Source organism: Podarcis melisellensis (genome assembly GCF_964234715.1).
Source record: "Podarcis melisellensis genome assembly, chromosome: 10".
Taxonomy (NCBI): Eukaryota; Metazoa; Chordata; class Lepidosauria; order Squamata; family Lacertidae; genus Podarcis; species Podarcis melisellensis.
Window position 1 is genome coordinate 60,833,465 of NC_138542.1, and position 16,661 is coordinate 60,850,125.

The following is a 16,661-nucleotide window of genomic DNA, read 5'->3' on the forward strand; positions in this document are numbered from 1 at the left end:
GTGCTTTGAATATTACAGTACATTATATACATTGGTCCAAAATAAGCATCTCATGCCAAATGACGCAAAAGGAAAAATAAAGTAAAATAAGATAACCAAAGCAGCAAGCAAAAGAGAAAAAGGAAAGGGGAAAAAACTCCAGCAAGTATTTACATTATCTTTTAATAAACATTCAACTGTGAACTGGTGCAATTTCCACTACATATATTTGAAGTCCGCCTTTTATTCCACACGACCATCCTGTCTCCCTATTTCTACGCTATTCAGTAGGTTCTGCCGTTGTTTTTCTTTTTAATATATATATATATATATGTATATATATATATACACGTTGAACAAAAGCAAAGAAAAGAAAGGGTAAGAACATAGTGCTTCAATATTCTCCGCGACGAGGCATCGGATCAGCGAACTTGGGGCGCGTAACCTTCTTTCATTAAACCCTCCTCATAGTCTGTCTGGCACAGTATCATGTTGTTCTTTAGGAAAAATTTGTCTCCCACGCAAAATCTGGAAATACAAGAGGGGGGAAATAAGATGAGAAACATGGAGGATCCAAGTTGCATTTAAAACATAGGTGTCAGGAAAACAAGCAGTTTTTTGTTGCCATCGGATGAGCCTCGCCAATGTGGGGAACGACCAGAAACACTCTTGCCGATGACCTCAGTGTTTGAACTTGAATATACCCAGGGACCTAAATTGTCCAGGGCTTTGTACATTAATACAAGGACCATGAACTAGGCTTGGTAGTAGATGAGCACCATTTCCACAATGGTGTCAGATGTTGTGGGCCATGTTCCCTCATCAATTTCTGCACCAGCTAGAGCTTCAGGAGCAGAGTCAATGGCAGCCCCACAGAGCGTGTTGCAGTAATCCAGCCCTGGGGTTATGAACCCATGGACCACAGCAGTTGTATAAAGACTAAGCCACTGTTGACCACTTCTCTTGGTGGCACTCTAGAACGTTAGACATTACAGAAGCCTTTCCCAACCTGATGCCCACCAGATGTTTGGGACTACAATTCCCATCAGCCCCGGCTTAGGGAAGGCTGCACCACAGCGTCACAAAAATCTTCACTTGGTGGCTTCATCACACTATTTAATTCCATCCGCATCGCTGTCAATCGACATTTCAGGCCCGGGAGGGGTCGTGTGAATTGGCCTTTATATACAGCCAAGCTAATTTCGCACTAAGTGTGGCATGGGCAATACTTTTTCAATGGGTTCATTTTTCCTTAATAACAAAAAGAGAGCTCTCTTTTAACGCCCGCCTGGAGAAACAGGGGGAGCACCACACCCCAAGGGGTCTTTTGGCGCAGAGAAGAGCTTTCGCTAATGAATGATCGTGCATCGGGGGGTCACATTCTGTTTGTGGCCAACGCTCCATCTATAAAAACATATTGGGAGGTGCGACACCCAAAAGCTCCAATTAAACCAAATCGAGTAACCTAAATGAACTTCTTAGCATTGAGGCAGACAGATGAAAACCAGTCTCCCTCAGCTAATTACCCGCTTTACTCTCGAAACTATTGTTTAATTCGGTAATGGATTACAATGTTCTTTTTTGCCGTATAATTTTCCAAGCGAGCGACATCTTGGACACAATTAGAAGCAGAAATAAATGTGCCCGTTGTTTACGGTAGATTTAACAACAGAGTAGCTATGGGAATAGGCTGTATATGTACTTAATTGTAACAATTTAACCTTCAAATAGCGGTGTCTGGTGTAGTTGACCCAGTAAAAGTACGTATAATTACACAAGTTGACCTTGGCGACCTTCGATTGTGGGGCCCCCTCCCTCCCCACCCTTTTTATCAGTCAGTCAGTTTCTAATGATGTCTGAAGCAGAAATCTGAGGGAATTGTCACAGAGTAAATTGTGTATTGAAAGGAGGCCTTTAATGTTTTGTGAAGTTGTGAGGTTTTAAATGGGGCAGCAGTTGGGCTGATTTACATTTGTAAAGATTGGAATGCTAGACAAACAGCGAACCCATTTATTTTCCAACCGGGTAGCTTTGGAAATTTATCCTTATGCTCGCTAAATAGAGTGAGGGAAAATAGTGTAATAAAAAAGTGGATTGAAAAGAATTAGCTTGGCTCCTGAAGGAAAATTGGGCTGTTTATGTGTGGACTCCCCTCTCCTCCCCACCTCACGCTCTCCCCCATCTCTCGGATTAATACCCGCTCATAGCTCTTGACTGAAAATACAGATTATGGAACCGGTCCTGAAAACGCTTTTCAAGTTATTTATGCTCAAAGCAGCTTCATAGAGAAAACACACACTCCTAATTTTGGATCCCCCCACTCTTCCCCGACATATTTTTATATTTCGTTATATTCCACCTACATCTTATTGAGTGGAGCAGATGGAAATAAAAAAAGGGCTCCTGCAGAGGGTAAGCAGTTATTTTCTGAGCTCTTTAGCACCTGACCATTTTTGTTTCTCTGCAAAAATAAAAAAAGCCCCATGTTAAACAGCTTTTCTGGCCAAATTGCACAATACTTGCAGAGTTCTTCCTCCCACAAAGCATACCTCAGTTATATAAAAAGAAGCTCGTATGAATATATAACTGGGTGTGTGTTGGTGGGGGGAAGAGTCTGCCCCCCAATCACATCTCCCCTGTTGATTGTGGCCAGAGTGGTCCATACTCAGTTAGGTAAAGGGGTAAAGGTAAAGGTAAGACTCCCTGGAAAAGACCCTGATGTTGGGAAAGATGGAGGGCACAAGGAGAAGGGGACGACAGAGGAAGAGGTGGTTGGACAGTGTTCTCGAAGCTACCAGCATGAGTTTGACCAAACTGCGGGAGGCAGTGGAAGATAGGTGTACCTGGCATGCTCTGGTCCATGGGGTCATGAAGAGTCAGACATGACTAAATGACTAAACAACAACAACAAAGGTAAAGGACCCCTGGGTGGCTAAGTCCAGTCAAAGGCGACTATGGGGTTGCTGCGTTCATCTCGCTTTCAGGCTGAGGGAGGCAGCGTTTGTCCACAGACAGTGTTCCAGGTCATGTGGCCAGCATGGCTAAACCGCTTCGGGCACAACGGGACACCATGACGGAAACCAGAGCGCACGGAAATGCCGTTTACTTTCCTGCCACAGCGGTACCTATTTATCTACTTGCACTGGCGTGCTTTGGAACTGCTAGGTTGGCAGGAGCTAAGACAGAGCAACAGGAGCTCACTCCATCGTGGGGATTCGAACCACCGATCTTCTGATCAGCAAGCCCAAGAGGCTCAGTGGTTTAGACCACAGTGCCACCCGCATGCCTACCCTCACTTACCACAACAATGGTAGCCTTGCCTCATGCATGCCTTTCCAGAGCTGCACCAGAACAAAGGTGGTTCTTCCTTCCCTTAGGGAAGGTCTATAGCTCAGTGGAAGAACATCTGCCTTGCAAGAAGAAGGTCCTAAGTTCAATCCCTGGCATCTCCAGGTCGGGTTAGGAAAAACTCCTGCCTGAAATCATGGAGAGCAGCTGCTAGGCAGTATAGACATTAGTGAGCTAGGTGGACCAACAGTCTGACTCTGTATAAGGAAGCTTCCTATGTAAATGCAGTAGTGGCAGACTGTTGGGCTGACAGATAAGCTCAAGGTGGAGAACTGGTGACTCTCCAGATGTTACTCTCATCAGTTCCAGCCAGCATGGGCATTGTCAAGGCTGATGAGAGTCCAGCAACATCTGGAGGGATACAAGTTCTTCACCCCTGCCATGGGCAATGCTTGCAAACCTATTCCAATATCATGTTTCACAAAGAAGGTGAAATGGCCTTCCTCCACCAGACCCCTTGCTTGGCTTACATGGTGGTGGTAGCAGTGACAACACTGATGGGGTTCTTCAACCTTGGGTCCCCAGCTGTTGCTGGACTACAACACCCATCATCCCTAGCCAGGTCACTCAATGGACAGGAATAATGGGGTGGGAGTTGCAGTCCAGGAACGAGTCTGAAGAATGCCACTCTAGATGATGTAGAGAGAACAGTTGTTTTCCAACTTTCTACTTTCAAAGAAGAAAATATGACATTTCCTTATATTGGGCTTGGCCAACCTGGCACCCTTCGGGACTGCAGATCCCATCAGCTATCTTACACAAACCAATGGTCTATCTACTTTGGTACTCTTAGTGGCAGCAGCTCTCTGGGCAAATGTCTCTCCCAGCACCTGCTCTCTCTCTATTCTGATTTGTAAGGAGCACTTAAGCCACAGTTTCCTGGTTTAGGCATCGCAGGAAACAGTGGTTTAACAAGCAGAGATGTCAATGTCAAAGCCAGGCAAGGTGAGGGGGTGGGTGCAGGCACAAGACTCCTTGGTCTAATGAACCATGGTTTGAAATTGAAATTACACTGTTATTTTTGAATCGGGCCTATTTGTACATCTAGCCAAGCACTATGTAATCGTACCTTGACTGGCAGTGACTCTCCAAAGTCTCAGGAAGAATTTTTTCCCATCTGCTATTACCTGATCCTTTTGAGCAGAGGCACAAAAGATTTGAGCTGAGCCCTCTTCGTGTTCTCCTTTGGATGTCCTGTTCTCTGGTGAGAACAGGCTTTGACTAAAGAGTTATTTCAACACTTTTTACAACATGCAAGCATACCTGAAGAATGGCCATGCAAGCATACCTGAAGAATGGCCATATTGGCCATTAAAAAGTCCTGTGCTATTTTATTGTTTGCTAAATTGTGATTTTAAATCAATCTGTTAACTTCCAACATCACATCTAGCTGAGCCCCTAGAATTTCCCTCTCTGCTGGTTACACAAATCATTTATACTTGCAAATATTTATATTATTATTATATTTTAATTCTTCTTCTTTTTTTCTTTTTTTGCAGGCAAGAAGATTGTAGTGATGGCCACTATCTTTTTTTTAAAAAAAGAAAAGAAAACCTGTCACTAATCCGAAACCTCTATACACTGAAAAAGAAGCCCACCGTCTTTTGTTCTGTGGCTAACAAAAATTATCTGCCTTGCTTGACTGATAAAGATTAGCCGACTTCTTGCATTAAAGAAGTTTATCTTGTACGGGATGAAGTGACAAGACAGTAACTAAGTGCTAATTGTGCATAACCAGCGCTAAAGATATGCAGGCCCATTACGACATGCAATAAATGAAGCGAACAACAAGAACGTATTAGACAGTTTTAATAATGACACTAGAACAGTGGTTTGGAGCAATAAGGATGGGGGAAAGTCTTTAAGAGTTTCAATTCAAAAGAGTATGCAATTATTTCGTACTTGAATGGATTTCACTGGTAGGGTAAGGCTGACCTTATTTTGAATGCAGACTCTTTAGTTCTGCACCAAAACAAGGCTGATGTATAGGAACTGTAAATGGCCCTGTAACTTCTAATTGCTTAGCATTATTACATAGTTTAAACAGTGGTTATTACTTGTCTGATATTTTAATTTTCTGCATATCGTGATGAAAAAGGTCAATTTGGCTTTGTTTTAGAATGTAATTGTAGAAAGCTATAATTATGGCAGCTGCACAATTCACACTGCATGAGGGATGCTCGGCTGTATGTGTGCGTGTGTGTTTTTAAAACTCACTATGTCGCTACAGAAAGAAGCGGAGCAGCGTGGGCTGCCTCTTCCATTATTTTACCCCACACATTAGAGAAACGGGCAAATCTGTTCATTTCCTGACCATGACACTTTGTGGGGGTTTTTAAAGCCAGGACTAGCTAATGTGGCATGGGGACCTGGGTGGCGCTGTGGGTTAAACCACAGAGCCTAGAGCTTGCCGATCAGAAGGTCGGCGTTTCGAATTCCCATTGCTCGGTCCCTGCTCCTGCCAATCTAGCAGCTCGAAAGCACATCAAAGTGCAAGTAGATAAATAGGTACCGCTCCGGCGGGAAGGTAAACGGCATTTCCGTGTGCTGCTCTGGTTCGCCAGAAGCAGCTTAGTCATGCTGGCCACATGACCCGGAAGCTGTACACCAGCTCCCTCGGCCAGTAAAGCGAGATGAGCGCCGCAACCCCAGAGTCGGTCACGACTGGACCTAATGGTCAGGGGTCCCTTTACCTTTACCTTTAGCTAATGTGGCACTCTTTAGATGCTGTTGGACGACAACTCCCATCATCAGCTGACCATTGGCCATGCTGGCTGGCGCTGATGGGAGTTATGGTCCAAGGACATCTAGAGGGCTAGCCCTCTTTTTACCCATCATTCAGTTCGGTCTCCACAGGAGCAGCCCATGTGGTGAGGCAGAGCCACAGAATGGCCCTCCTGGCACTTGGGTTGCTGCAGCTTGCCCGGATGCCATTGGGGTGGGGCTGGGCAGCTGTGAGGTTGGGGCTCCATCAGCGCACCAAGCACTGGAACCAATCTGGCGGCCCTACCAGGGCAAGTGCACAGCCCAAAGGTATACACACAGCAGAGAGCTAACTTTCTTGTAAAAGACAACCCTTACAGTCGCTTCTACAGCTTTGGATACCTCTGCACACCAATCTGGAATCTAGGCAGCTATTTCCAGGTCTGTGCTGTATGGAGCTGTTGCAGCAGCTGGAGACCACCCCCTTTCCACCAGTTTATGTACCTTCCCCTGACAGGGTGAGCACAGGTAGCTGGAGACTACGCCTGCGTGGAAACTGCCTCTGCTCTTCCTGCTTCAGTTCCCTTCTGGTTCTGGGAGAGAGTGGTGCAGGGAGAGGGTAGGGAAGCCCCCAGCACTTTCTTTGCCTGGCCTGTCTCTTCCTCCGCTTTGAAGCTTCCCTTGCCTCTGATTCTTGCTTCCTGGTTGGTACAGGAACCCAGTTGGTACAGGAACCCAGTCCTGCCAGTCCCTGACACTGCCCCACTCCAGTGCAGGTTTAGTTGCAGTGACATTCCATTCCAGTGGCTTCCATGTTAAGCCAGTTAAGGTTGAGGAAGTAGGAGAGCCACCTCAACAAACATTTTTATGTATTTTATAACATATTTAACGTGCGCCTTCTTCCAAAAAATGGGCTGTACCCATTGTTATGCAAGCAAAGTTCCACTCACCCAAGAGGACTCCCCTTTCTTCTGCTCTACAAACACCTCCCTGAAATCTGACTTGCAGGGTGCACATAGTGGCCGGAAGGGCAAGGAGAAGAGGAAGTTCTTTTGTGCTCATGGAAGTTTGCTGTGCAAGTGGATGTTGGGATGCATCTTGGGAGATGGGGTAATTGGCAGCCCCCCAGCTGGCTCCAGCCCACCGGCTGGCAGCTGGGGCGAACTCCACGTCTTGGAACAGCATCAAAAACTGTGACTCAAGCCTCAGAAACCTTTAGAGCAGTGTTTCCCAACTGGTGTTCCGCGGCACACTAGTGTGCCGCGAGACGTTGCCTGGTGTGCCGTGGGAGGGAGGCGGGCGAGTCGGGCAGCTAGAGGCCTTAGGCGCCCTGCAGAAAGGCGTCCTCTTTGTGGGTGGGTTCTCCCCCCTCCCTTAGCGCATCGTATTTAGTTGGGGATTCTGGAGAGGGGGGCGGGGGCGCGCTGGCCCCGAGCGGAACAGACGCGCCGTCGTCCCCACCTCCCTCTCCTCAGTAGCTCCGAGCCGACTGACTGAGGGTGGGACGCGGCCAGCGGCGTCCTCTGTCTCTCTCTCTCCGCCTCCCAGCACCGCTTTTCCCGAGGCGGGTGCGCGCCTAAGGCTGAATGGGAGCAGCCTGGAGGCTTGGCGGCCTCTCAGCGGCTCATGACGGGCGTCCCCGAGGCGGGAGGTGCTGAGCAGGGGCTCTGCGAGAGGGCGCGAGGGATGCGTGGTGGTGCCTGCGCGCGCGTGACTTAAGAGGGCGACCTGCTGCCTCTCCTCTCTCTCCCCTCCCTCCCCTCATGGGCACGGAGTCCCCGGCACAGCTTGGCGCTACTACAGCTACAGCTGCTGCTGCTGCTCCTGCTTGGATGAAGGCGGCTGCTTCTTCCTAATGCCCAGCCTCTGAGGGACCGCAGTCTCCCGCCCTTTTTTTTTTTTTTTGGCGGGATGCTGAGGTAAAGGATCCCCTCGCGCGCGGGCGGGCATCTCTTTGGGCAGGGCGCGTGTGGAGGCTTAAGGTGGGGAGTGTGGAGGGGTTGCCGCTTGCGAGGGGAGGGTTCATATTGTATTGGGCTGCGGTGTGGGCGACACGGCTCTCCAATGGCCAGCCCGCGGAGGAACATTGAGTTGGAGCATTTCGAGGAGAGGGACAAAAGGCGCACTGAATAAAGTATTTTATAATTTTTCATATTTCTGTTTACTTACTATTTCATAATAAAGTAATTATAAAATACTTTATTTGTGTTTATTTGATTCCTATTAAAGAGAGTTACTTTATATATAGTCAATATAGGCACAGAGTTAATTTTTTAAACATTTTCTAATGGTGGTGTGCCTCGAGATTTTTTTCATGAAACAAGTGTGCCTTTGCCCAAAAAAGGTTGGGAAACACTGCTTTAGAGACTGAGCACGCAAGCCAGCAAAGATAAGAACTCTTTGCAACGGAAGTAGCGGACAGAGGCATATGTAAGCATATTTACAAGCGTTTATTCAGCATTTGAACAAAGGAAAAACATGTCTGCTTCCCTTCGTGTCCAAGCAAAAAGCATAGGCAAAAGCTATATGCAATGGAAGTTCTGCTGGAAGTAAACAGACATGTGACATACAAAAACTTCACATACCTGTTCTAAAGGTGGAACGGAAACTCATTATCCTAACAGTGGATACAGCCCAACGTGCATTTCAACACTTATGAAGTGTTGAAAACTGAATCATAATATTCTGCGAATGTTTTAAAGTTTTAAAGTCAGAGTTTTAAAGTTTCGCAGCCCTGCAGCATTTTAACCTGAGACTCCAAAAGAATCTGTCCGTGTACAATTTTATAATGGGTTGGGTCTAGACTTAGTCAAGCTCAGAGAAGAATCAAGTGATTTCAGTGGGTCTAAAAGTAGCAATGACTTGAGCCCAGTTGGTTTCTGCAGGTCTAAGTCTGGATTCAAGCCAACATGCTCAAAGTCAAAATGAAGCGGATCTCCAAAAGGATAGGACCTCCATAATTTCATAGCCACAGAAGGTTTTGCTCTATGTGATACTGGGGCTCAGTGATGGTGGCAGCATTACGATGGAGCTGCCACTCAAATTCGGAGCTGCATTCAGATGCAATTTGCACCAATGGATTTTAGCATTACAATCAAGAATGGCCTCAGGCTTGCAAGCCATGGTTTACTATGTTTGCCGCTAAACCATGAACAACGTATACAGTACAATCACCGTAGATGTGGGGCAAAGGGGAAAACTAAGTTCATGCCTGTAATACTGAACCACAGATAATTATTGTGCAAGAGTAGGGTTGCTGTGATAAGAGGTAGGTAAGAGCAGGTACACTGTGTCCAGTTTTGACCAGAGAATGATTGCAAGATATTGTACCTCCATACCCTCCTAATTCTAGGTCAGTCCCAAGTTGGTCTCAGTACATGGAAGGAGACTTAAGAAACTCTCCTACCTCTGATTACAAAGTTGACAGGCGAAGCAGTCCAGGTGGTAAACATTGTCCTTGGCCCTCATCACCATCTCAAAAGCAGGGATGAGTTTGCTGCAGGCTGCACAGTTCCCCGTAACGCCAAATAACCTACAGAAAAGGAAAAAAAGATGAGTGGAGGAGGCATGATTGGTTGGGTCAAGAAAAGAGAAACCCCCTATATAGTACCCAATAATCACACTTGCATTTTTCTTCCTTCCCAGACATAAATCTATATTTGATTTCACCACGAGACTAAACTTCTCTCGGAAATGCTAAAGTGCAAATGTACCGAGAGGGCGATGGTGGAGGCACGAGCTGCTTTTCATCTTCACTCGCAGATAAGTATTCTACTGTCATAAAGCTTTCTACAAAAGGCGGAAAGATACGGAACTGCGGGGAAATGGTTTATTCTCTCCCTTCGCAAGAAAAATCTACATAGCTAGCATACAGTACATAAAGTTACTCGATGTGGTAGGGAGTGAGGATTCTCATTCTTGGAAAGATGATAAAGGAAGGGGAAAACAACAAGCCCGGGACTATGTTATAGGGTATAGAAATTTCTTAAATAAATAAGAAATAATAATAAATAAAGCTCAGCAAAATGTTAGCCTATGGCACGGATTATGGAGTGAGCTTGTCCGATAGTGCAGTAAAATAATAATAATAATAATAATAATAATAATAATAATAATAATAATAATAATAATAACAACAACAACAACAACAACAACAACAGCAACAGCAACAACAACAACCCACAACTCCTTGGAGCTCACTGTAAATATGAGTGTGATGTAAAACCTTGGCCTCAGTGCTATTTATTTGTAACACACAAGCTTTAGCAAAAGAGGAAATAATACTTTGGTGCTGGTGCGGGGAAGGCTCCCATTGCAGTCGTTTTTGACACCTAGTGCTAAAAGCTTTACCATTATTAAAGAGCATTTTATGAAGAAGTCATTTAAAGCGTCAGAAAGCATTAGTGGTTCATGCACCTTCCAACCTTGTACCATGCTTATAGCTATGATTATGTTATTCAAGTAGCCCATTAAAGTAAATGAGGCAGTCAGCTATATATAGCCACATTAGGAGCGCAGGTACATTATATTGTAGGAACAATTTCAAATCTCTTATGAAATGTTTTAACTTTGGTGATGGGGGGTGGGGAGAACCCACTTCCTTTTTTTAAACAGATGCGCGTGCATACGAGCACAGTCGCACATTGTTCAAGGTGGTCCCCCTCCTCCGCACACAGCTGGTATGTTCCAAATAATGAAATAATCCTACACACATCTATACAGAATTTTAATTCTAATAAGGGAGGATTATGAACTTTTTTTTCTTTCCTTTTCGGATGCACACACCGCCGATCTTTGAAACCAACTTTAATGCAAAGCTACTTAATACATGCAAATGGGTTTTTTCCCCCTTTTAAAAAAGTAGCAATGCTCTTCCTCTGTGTTTAGCAGTTAATGCCATTTTAAAGTATGATACAAAATAGATGAAAATGCCACATCTGCCGCCTTCCTTTTTGCTCTTCAACATCAGGCTGACAGCAGAAAAATATTAATGGCTCTCGGGGGAAATGCCGAATTAAAAGCAGTTCTGAGCTAATGAATTCAAAGGTGCTACAGTCGAAAACTTGGTTTGGCAACACACACAGATAAGCGCAAACCTTCCCATATGAAATGGGTACACCAGTGGTGCCTGCACAGCTAACCAAGCCCTGACATCAGCTCAGTGCACACATTTTGCATAATACATACAGCATGTTTATGCTGTATGTTAGGAACCACTTTTCTGCTGATTGTCTGGTGCACTAGTTTACCCAGATTTTATATCTATATATCTAAAATGTTCAGAGATAAACAAAACAACAACAAGGCTTAATCACCAGCATCCCTATGTTCATCAACTCCTGGTAGATTTATTATTCAGGCTCATGTCAACTTCATTTTGCTAATTGTGAAGACGGATGATTAAAATTATATGTACACACAGAGAGACAGAGGGTTGTGTGTCTCTCCACAATCACTTCTCAAAAGATTCCACCCCAGCAATTCTCAAATGGCCTTGGGCAAGCCATGCCAGTTCAAAAACAAAAAGAGGCTGGATCCAACTAAGCCCTACTCAGAGTAAACTCACTGAAATGAATGGGTCTAAGTTGGTACTACTAGCTTCAGTGAGTCTACTCTGAGTAGGGCTAATATAACACAACAGCTCCAAACTAGCAGAGAGGCACTTCAGGGTAAAACCGAGGCCACTGTTCACAAATGCATTCATATATTTCAAATAATTTATATACCGCTTAATTAAATAGCCCCTAAGCAGCGTACATTGAACAAATCAAAACATTTATTGATGTGCAAATAAAAGAAGCAACGGTTGAAAACCGATATGCATAACTTATTCCCAAGTCTGGAGAGGCTTGGTGAAACAAACAGAAGGCTTTGGGCTTTATATTATAATAGCAAGACCTTGAACTTGGCATAGCTGGAAGTCAGCACCTATTTGAGCAGAGGTGCAATATGCAGGCAGGATCTCAGGCCTATCAGCAACCGTGCTGCAGTGTTCTGCACTAACAGCGGCTTCCTGAGCAACTGCAAGCTAAGCCCCAGTTTGCAATAATCCCACCTTGACGCTACCCTGCTTAAAACGACCATAGTCAATCTATGCCAATCCAGGAGCAGCAGCAGTTGATGCTCCAGTCAATGTTGGTGGAAGATGCTACTAGCCACAGAGCTCACCTGGGCATCTAGTGGAAGAGGCTGGAGTGAGAAGCAGCCCCCCCCAACCTGAGTTCTTGCTCCTTCAGGATACAGTGGTACCTTAGGTTACATATGCTTCAGGTAACATACACTTCAGGTTACAGACTCTGCTAACCCAGAAATAGTGCTTCAGGTTAAGAACTTTGCTTCAGGATGAGAACAGAAATTGTGCTCCGGCGGCGTGGCAGCAGCAGGAGGCTCCATTAGCTAAAGTGGTGCTTCAGGTTAAGAACAGTTTCAGGTTAAGTACGGACCTCCGGAACGAGTTGAGTACTTAACCTGAGGTACCACTGTATTTCCACACAGGGCAGGCAGACATAGGAACTGCTCATCCACAGAGCTTACACCTTGGCAGCACTCAAATTCAATGGTAGTCCATTTGCCTGGTGGTGGTGCTTGGCTTAATAGCCATCTCTGGTGATTCGGTGCTCTTGCTTCCTCCGTTCTGAACAGTACAATTGAATGGAGTAACACTCAGACATGGTCTTCAGTATCTACCTTACATGGCATGGGGAAGTGTCAGCGACTGGCCCCACAACCTGATCCCACAATTTAACAGCTTAGGGAGTTAAAATAACAACCACAGCTTGTTTCCAAGAAGCTTGGTCAGGAGAGCAAGTCCCCTGGTTTCAAGTAAAGTTGGTCCACCTTGACCTTCTCCAGCCAGTTGGACTCCCACTCTCATCAGCTTCAGCTAGCCTGGCCAATGGACAGGGATGATGAGGCTTGGAGTGCAACATCATCAGGAGGGCACCAGGTTGGGGAAAGCTGATCCACCAAATAAATAAACAAATATAGAACTAAATTAGAAGAGCAGAACCCAGAAGTGGGTTGTTGTTTTTAATGAAACAGCAGCATCTAGGCCAGAGCAAGGCATGCACTAGATCAGGGATGGGGAACTTGTGAGCCTCCAGATGGACTCCCAATATCTGGAGGGGGATCAGGTCCGCTAGACGATGGGTCAAGCAGCTCACTAAGAGGTTGCAGCACTCAACATCACCCAACCTGGAAGAGATCAAACTGGGCATAGGAACATAGAACATAGCTGCCTTATACTGAATTGCATCTAGCTCAGCAATGTCCACATGAACCAGCAGTGGCTCTCCAGGATTTCAGTTTCGGGTCTCACCTACCTAGAGATGCTGGGGACTGAACCTGGGACCTTTTGTGTGCAAGGCAGGCGCTTTAGCACTGAGCTACAGATCTTCCCCAGCCTTTGGAAACCTTCCAGGGAAGAGGTGCACACACCTTCCTCAGCAACAAATTCCACAAGGCCTGTGCTGGCTTCATAACAGGAAAGTAAGGATGGAAGAGGGCATCACTTTGCCTTCCTCCCTATATCTGTTGCACACAACACTGCTTCCTTTCTGCTGAAGTTCGTCTTCCACCCAAAACCATTATCTGTCTCACTGTTTGCCGTGGCAAAATCGCATAGCTTACGCAATTTATGTAATTGAGTGTGTGAATTTTGTTGCCATTAAGTTACTCTACTTTATTCCTTTCAATGCAACGGAAAGACAATGCAAACTGGGGTGATGGGGACGTAATCGATTACCTATCTTTTGTGGTCTGAAAGCAACAGCAACATCTGTTGATTGATTTCCATACTGGAAATGGGATGAATAAGTGAGCTCCAGCAATTTCCACTCCTGCTTCCCTTTATTCTCCAACAACCTTACATGGGACAGCGGATGCTGTAGACCAAGGTGGTTACATGCCTGCCAGCAACGCACATAGAAATTAGTCTTTGTTAGCACTATGCTCCAACAGCTATGCTGTGCAATGGCACAGCAAAGGCCAATCCAGGTTTGAACCCCTGTGCGGACACAACCCTCAGGCTGCCAACAACACTGGATATCGGCATGAGGTGACTCAACATTGTTATTACTACCAGAACAGCAGAGAGAGAACAGCACTCTGGCAGAGCCAGGAAGAGGAGAATAAATAAATAAATAAATAAATAATAATAATAAATAAAGATAGATGATAGATAGATAGATAGATAGATAGATAGATAGATAGATAGATAGATAGATAGATAGATGATAGATAGATAGAGATAGATAGATGATAGATAGATAGATAGATAGATAGATGATAGATAGATAGATAGATAGATAGATAGATAGATAGATAGATAAATGATAGATAGATAGATGGATGGATGATAGATAGATAGATAGATAGATAGATAGATAGATAGATAAAATTTGTTATTTATACCCAGCCCATCTGGCTGGGTTTCCCCACCCGCTCTGGGCAGCTCCCAACAGAATATTAGTAATAATAATAAAGTGATAAAACAACAAATATGAAAAACTTCCCTAAACAGGGCTGCCTTCAGATGTCTTCTAAAAGTCAGATAGTTGTTTAATTCCTTGACATCTGATGGGAGGGCATTCCCTGTAACTTCACTTCTCACAGGGAGGGAACCACCAGAACGCTATCAGAGCTGGACCTCAGTGTCTGGGTTGAACGATGGGGGTGGAGATGCTCTTTCAGGTATACTGGGCCAAAGCCATTTAGGGCTTTAAAGGTCAGCAGGATAATTGAGTGAGAGGGGAAGGGACCAGTTCACTGGCACTGGGTACCAAGCTGAGAGGGCGCCACAACAATTATGTAGAATGGAACGTGAGAAGCAGGGGACACAACAAATTTTGGTATCACACAAGGTGCCACTGAAATTTGAAAGCCCAATCTCCACCATGCGTGAATGTTGCTACCAAAGGGAGAGAGTCCTATTTCCATGCACGCATGGAACTGGATCCACCCTAAATAGTGCCAAGGTATGGATAGAATTCACCTCTGTGTCCCCAGCCTCCAATGTTCAGTCTGATGTGGGAGGAACATGTGTCAGTTTCCGACTAGGCAGGCAGGAGTTCAAATGGGTTAATCCTGAAAAACGGCACCTCCAGCACTCAGAGCGGCTCAGCTACAGAGCTCACCAAGAAACTGGCAAGGCCTAACTCACAAGGTTAAAAGAGCTCTGTGTATGCAGCACTGAACTCATTGGGAGGTCAGGATATACATGTCGTAAATTAATTTCATTTAGGAAGGCTTACCTTAGACAAGGTTTGAGATCTCTTGATCTACAGCAGGGGTTGCTAAACCGTGCTTCATTCAGGTGGCCCACGGCATGTCCGCATTAAATATTCATAATGATTTTTAATTGTATTTTTATTGCTACTTTTATCTCTCACGCTGCATTCTACTGTATTACAATTTGAATTCCATAGATAAAAATACAATTAAACACCATGCAGCTTCTAGTCTATTGCATTACAATTTCTACAATAGGCAGAAAATTCATTAAGCGGTCTTCCAAAGACTCCATCCATTTTCAAGTGGTCCATGGGGGAGAACATTTGGAAACCACCAATCTACAGCAGCACCTTATTGTCGCTTTTGAAGAATAATTGACTAATATGTTATAGAACCACACCAGGGACTACAATGAGCAATTCAGTATCATTATTTCCTTTCATTTCAATTACCAGGGCCCTAGGCTGCATCGAAAATTGAGGTTCTCTAAAGAAGGGATGGGGAACCTGTGGCCCTGCAGGTGTCAGACTTCACTTCCCAACAGAGCATGGTGAATGCTCAAAGCATGATGCGAGCTGAATTCCATCAATGTATTATAAACCACAGGTGCCTCATACCTGCTTTGCAGCTTTTCAAGAGGAGTACATAGCACAGATCCATTTGGCGGCAGCGGCTGTTTTTTAAATCCAGGTTATGAACATGTAAAAGCTTCCTTACTCCATGATAGACCAAACACAAGTGTTACCGATGGAAAGCCATGCCAGGAGATGGGATTATTTATTCTCCACTATATGCTGCATCTAAATTTGCATGCTCCAATTCTTTGAGCCGTGAGAGGTTTCCTTGTAGAGGACATCAGGAGAGGCTTCTGACATTGTGCCCTATTCACATTCCTTGACAAAATATGGGTTGACCCTAGGTAGAGATTCACAGCATTAACATTCCAAAAGGCATTGCTCCTTCAACAGTTTCTTGGGAAGGGTGCTCATCAACCTAAAGCTGCCCCTTTGACCTTCATCCCACCCCCAGTGTCAAGAGAAAGAAGGAAGGGGGGATGGGAAGGTAAAAGCCCTCCCCAAAGGACTCTCTTCTTCCAAAAGACTTCAGCTAGAGAGAACAATCTTCACGGAATCACCCTGAGATCTACGGATTAAGGGCGTAGATAGAAATTCAATAAATGAATGAAGAATGAATGAAGAGGGAAGGACTTGTCTTGAGGAACTGATCTTAACTGTGCAGGGTAGCATATGTATGTGACTTTGCAGGTGATCCTCTGCAGAACTGGGGGACTATTAAGCTGAAGGAATATATGCTTGATCAGACCAAGAAAGCCCATATGTCCTCTTTTTCCAGGACACACCCTCTTTTTCATGGCTAGAGTCATCATAGCGACCCAGAGT

At 45.0% G+C, this 16,661-nt stretch overlaps 1 protein-coding gene across 5 annotated transcripts in view; it reads right to left on the reverse strand.

The window, feature by feature from the left end:
* Positions 1-302: 302 nt before the first annotated feature.
* Positions 303-16,661, reverse strand: part of LMO3 (LIM domain only 3) — a 95,778-nt gene continuing 79,419 nt past the window's right edge. For all 5 annotated transcript variants that reach the window (XM_081927522.1, XM_081927524.1, XM_081927523.1 and 2 more), the window contains exons 3-4: positions 9,437-9,562; positions 303-507 (exon numbers count right to left, since the gene is read on the reverse strand). In XM_081927522.1, coding sequence (XP_081783648.1) covers positions 402-507; positions 9,437-9,562 — 232 coding nt within the window. In that variant the 3' untranslated portion in view covers positions 303-401. The remainder of the gene's footprint in view (positions 508-9,436; positions 9,563-16,661) is intronic.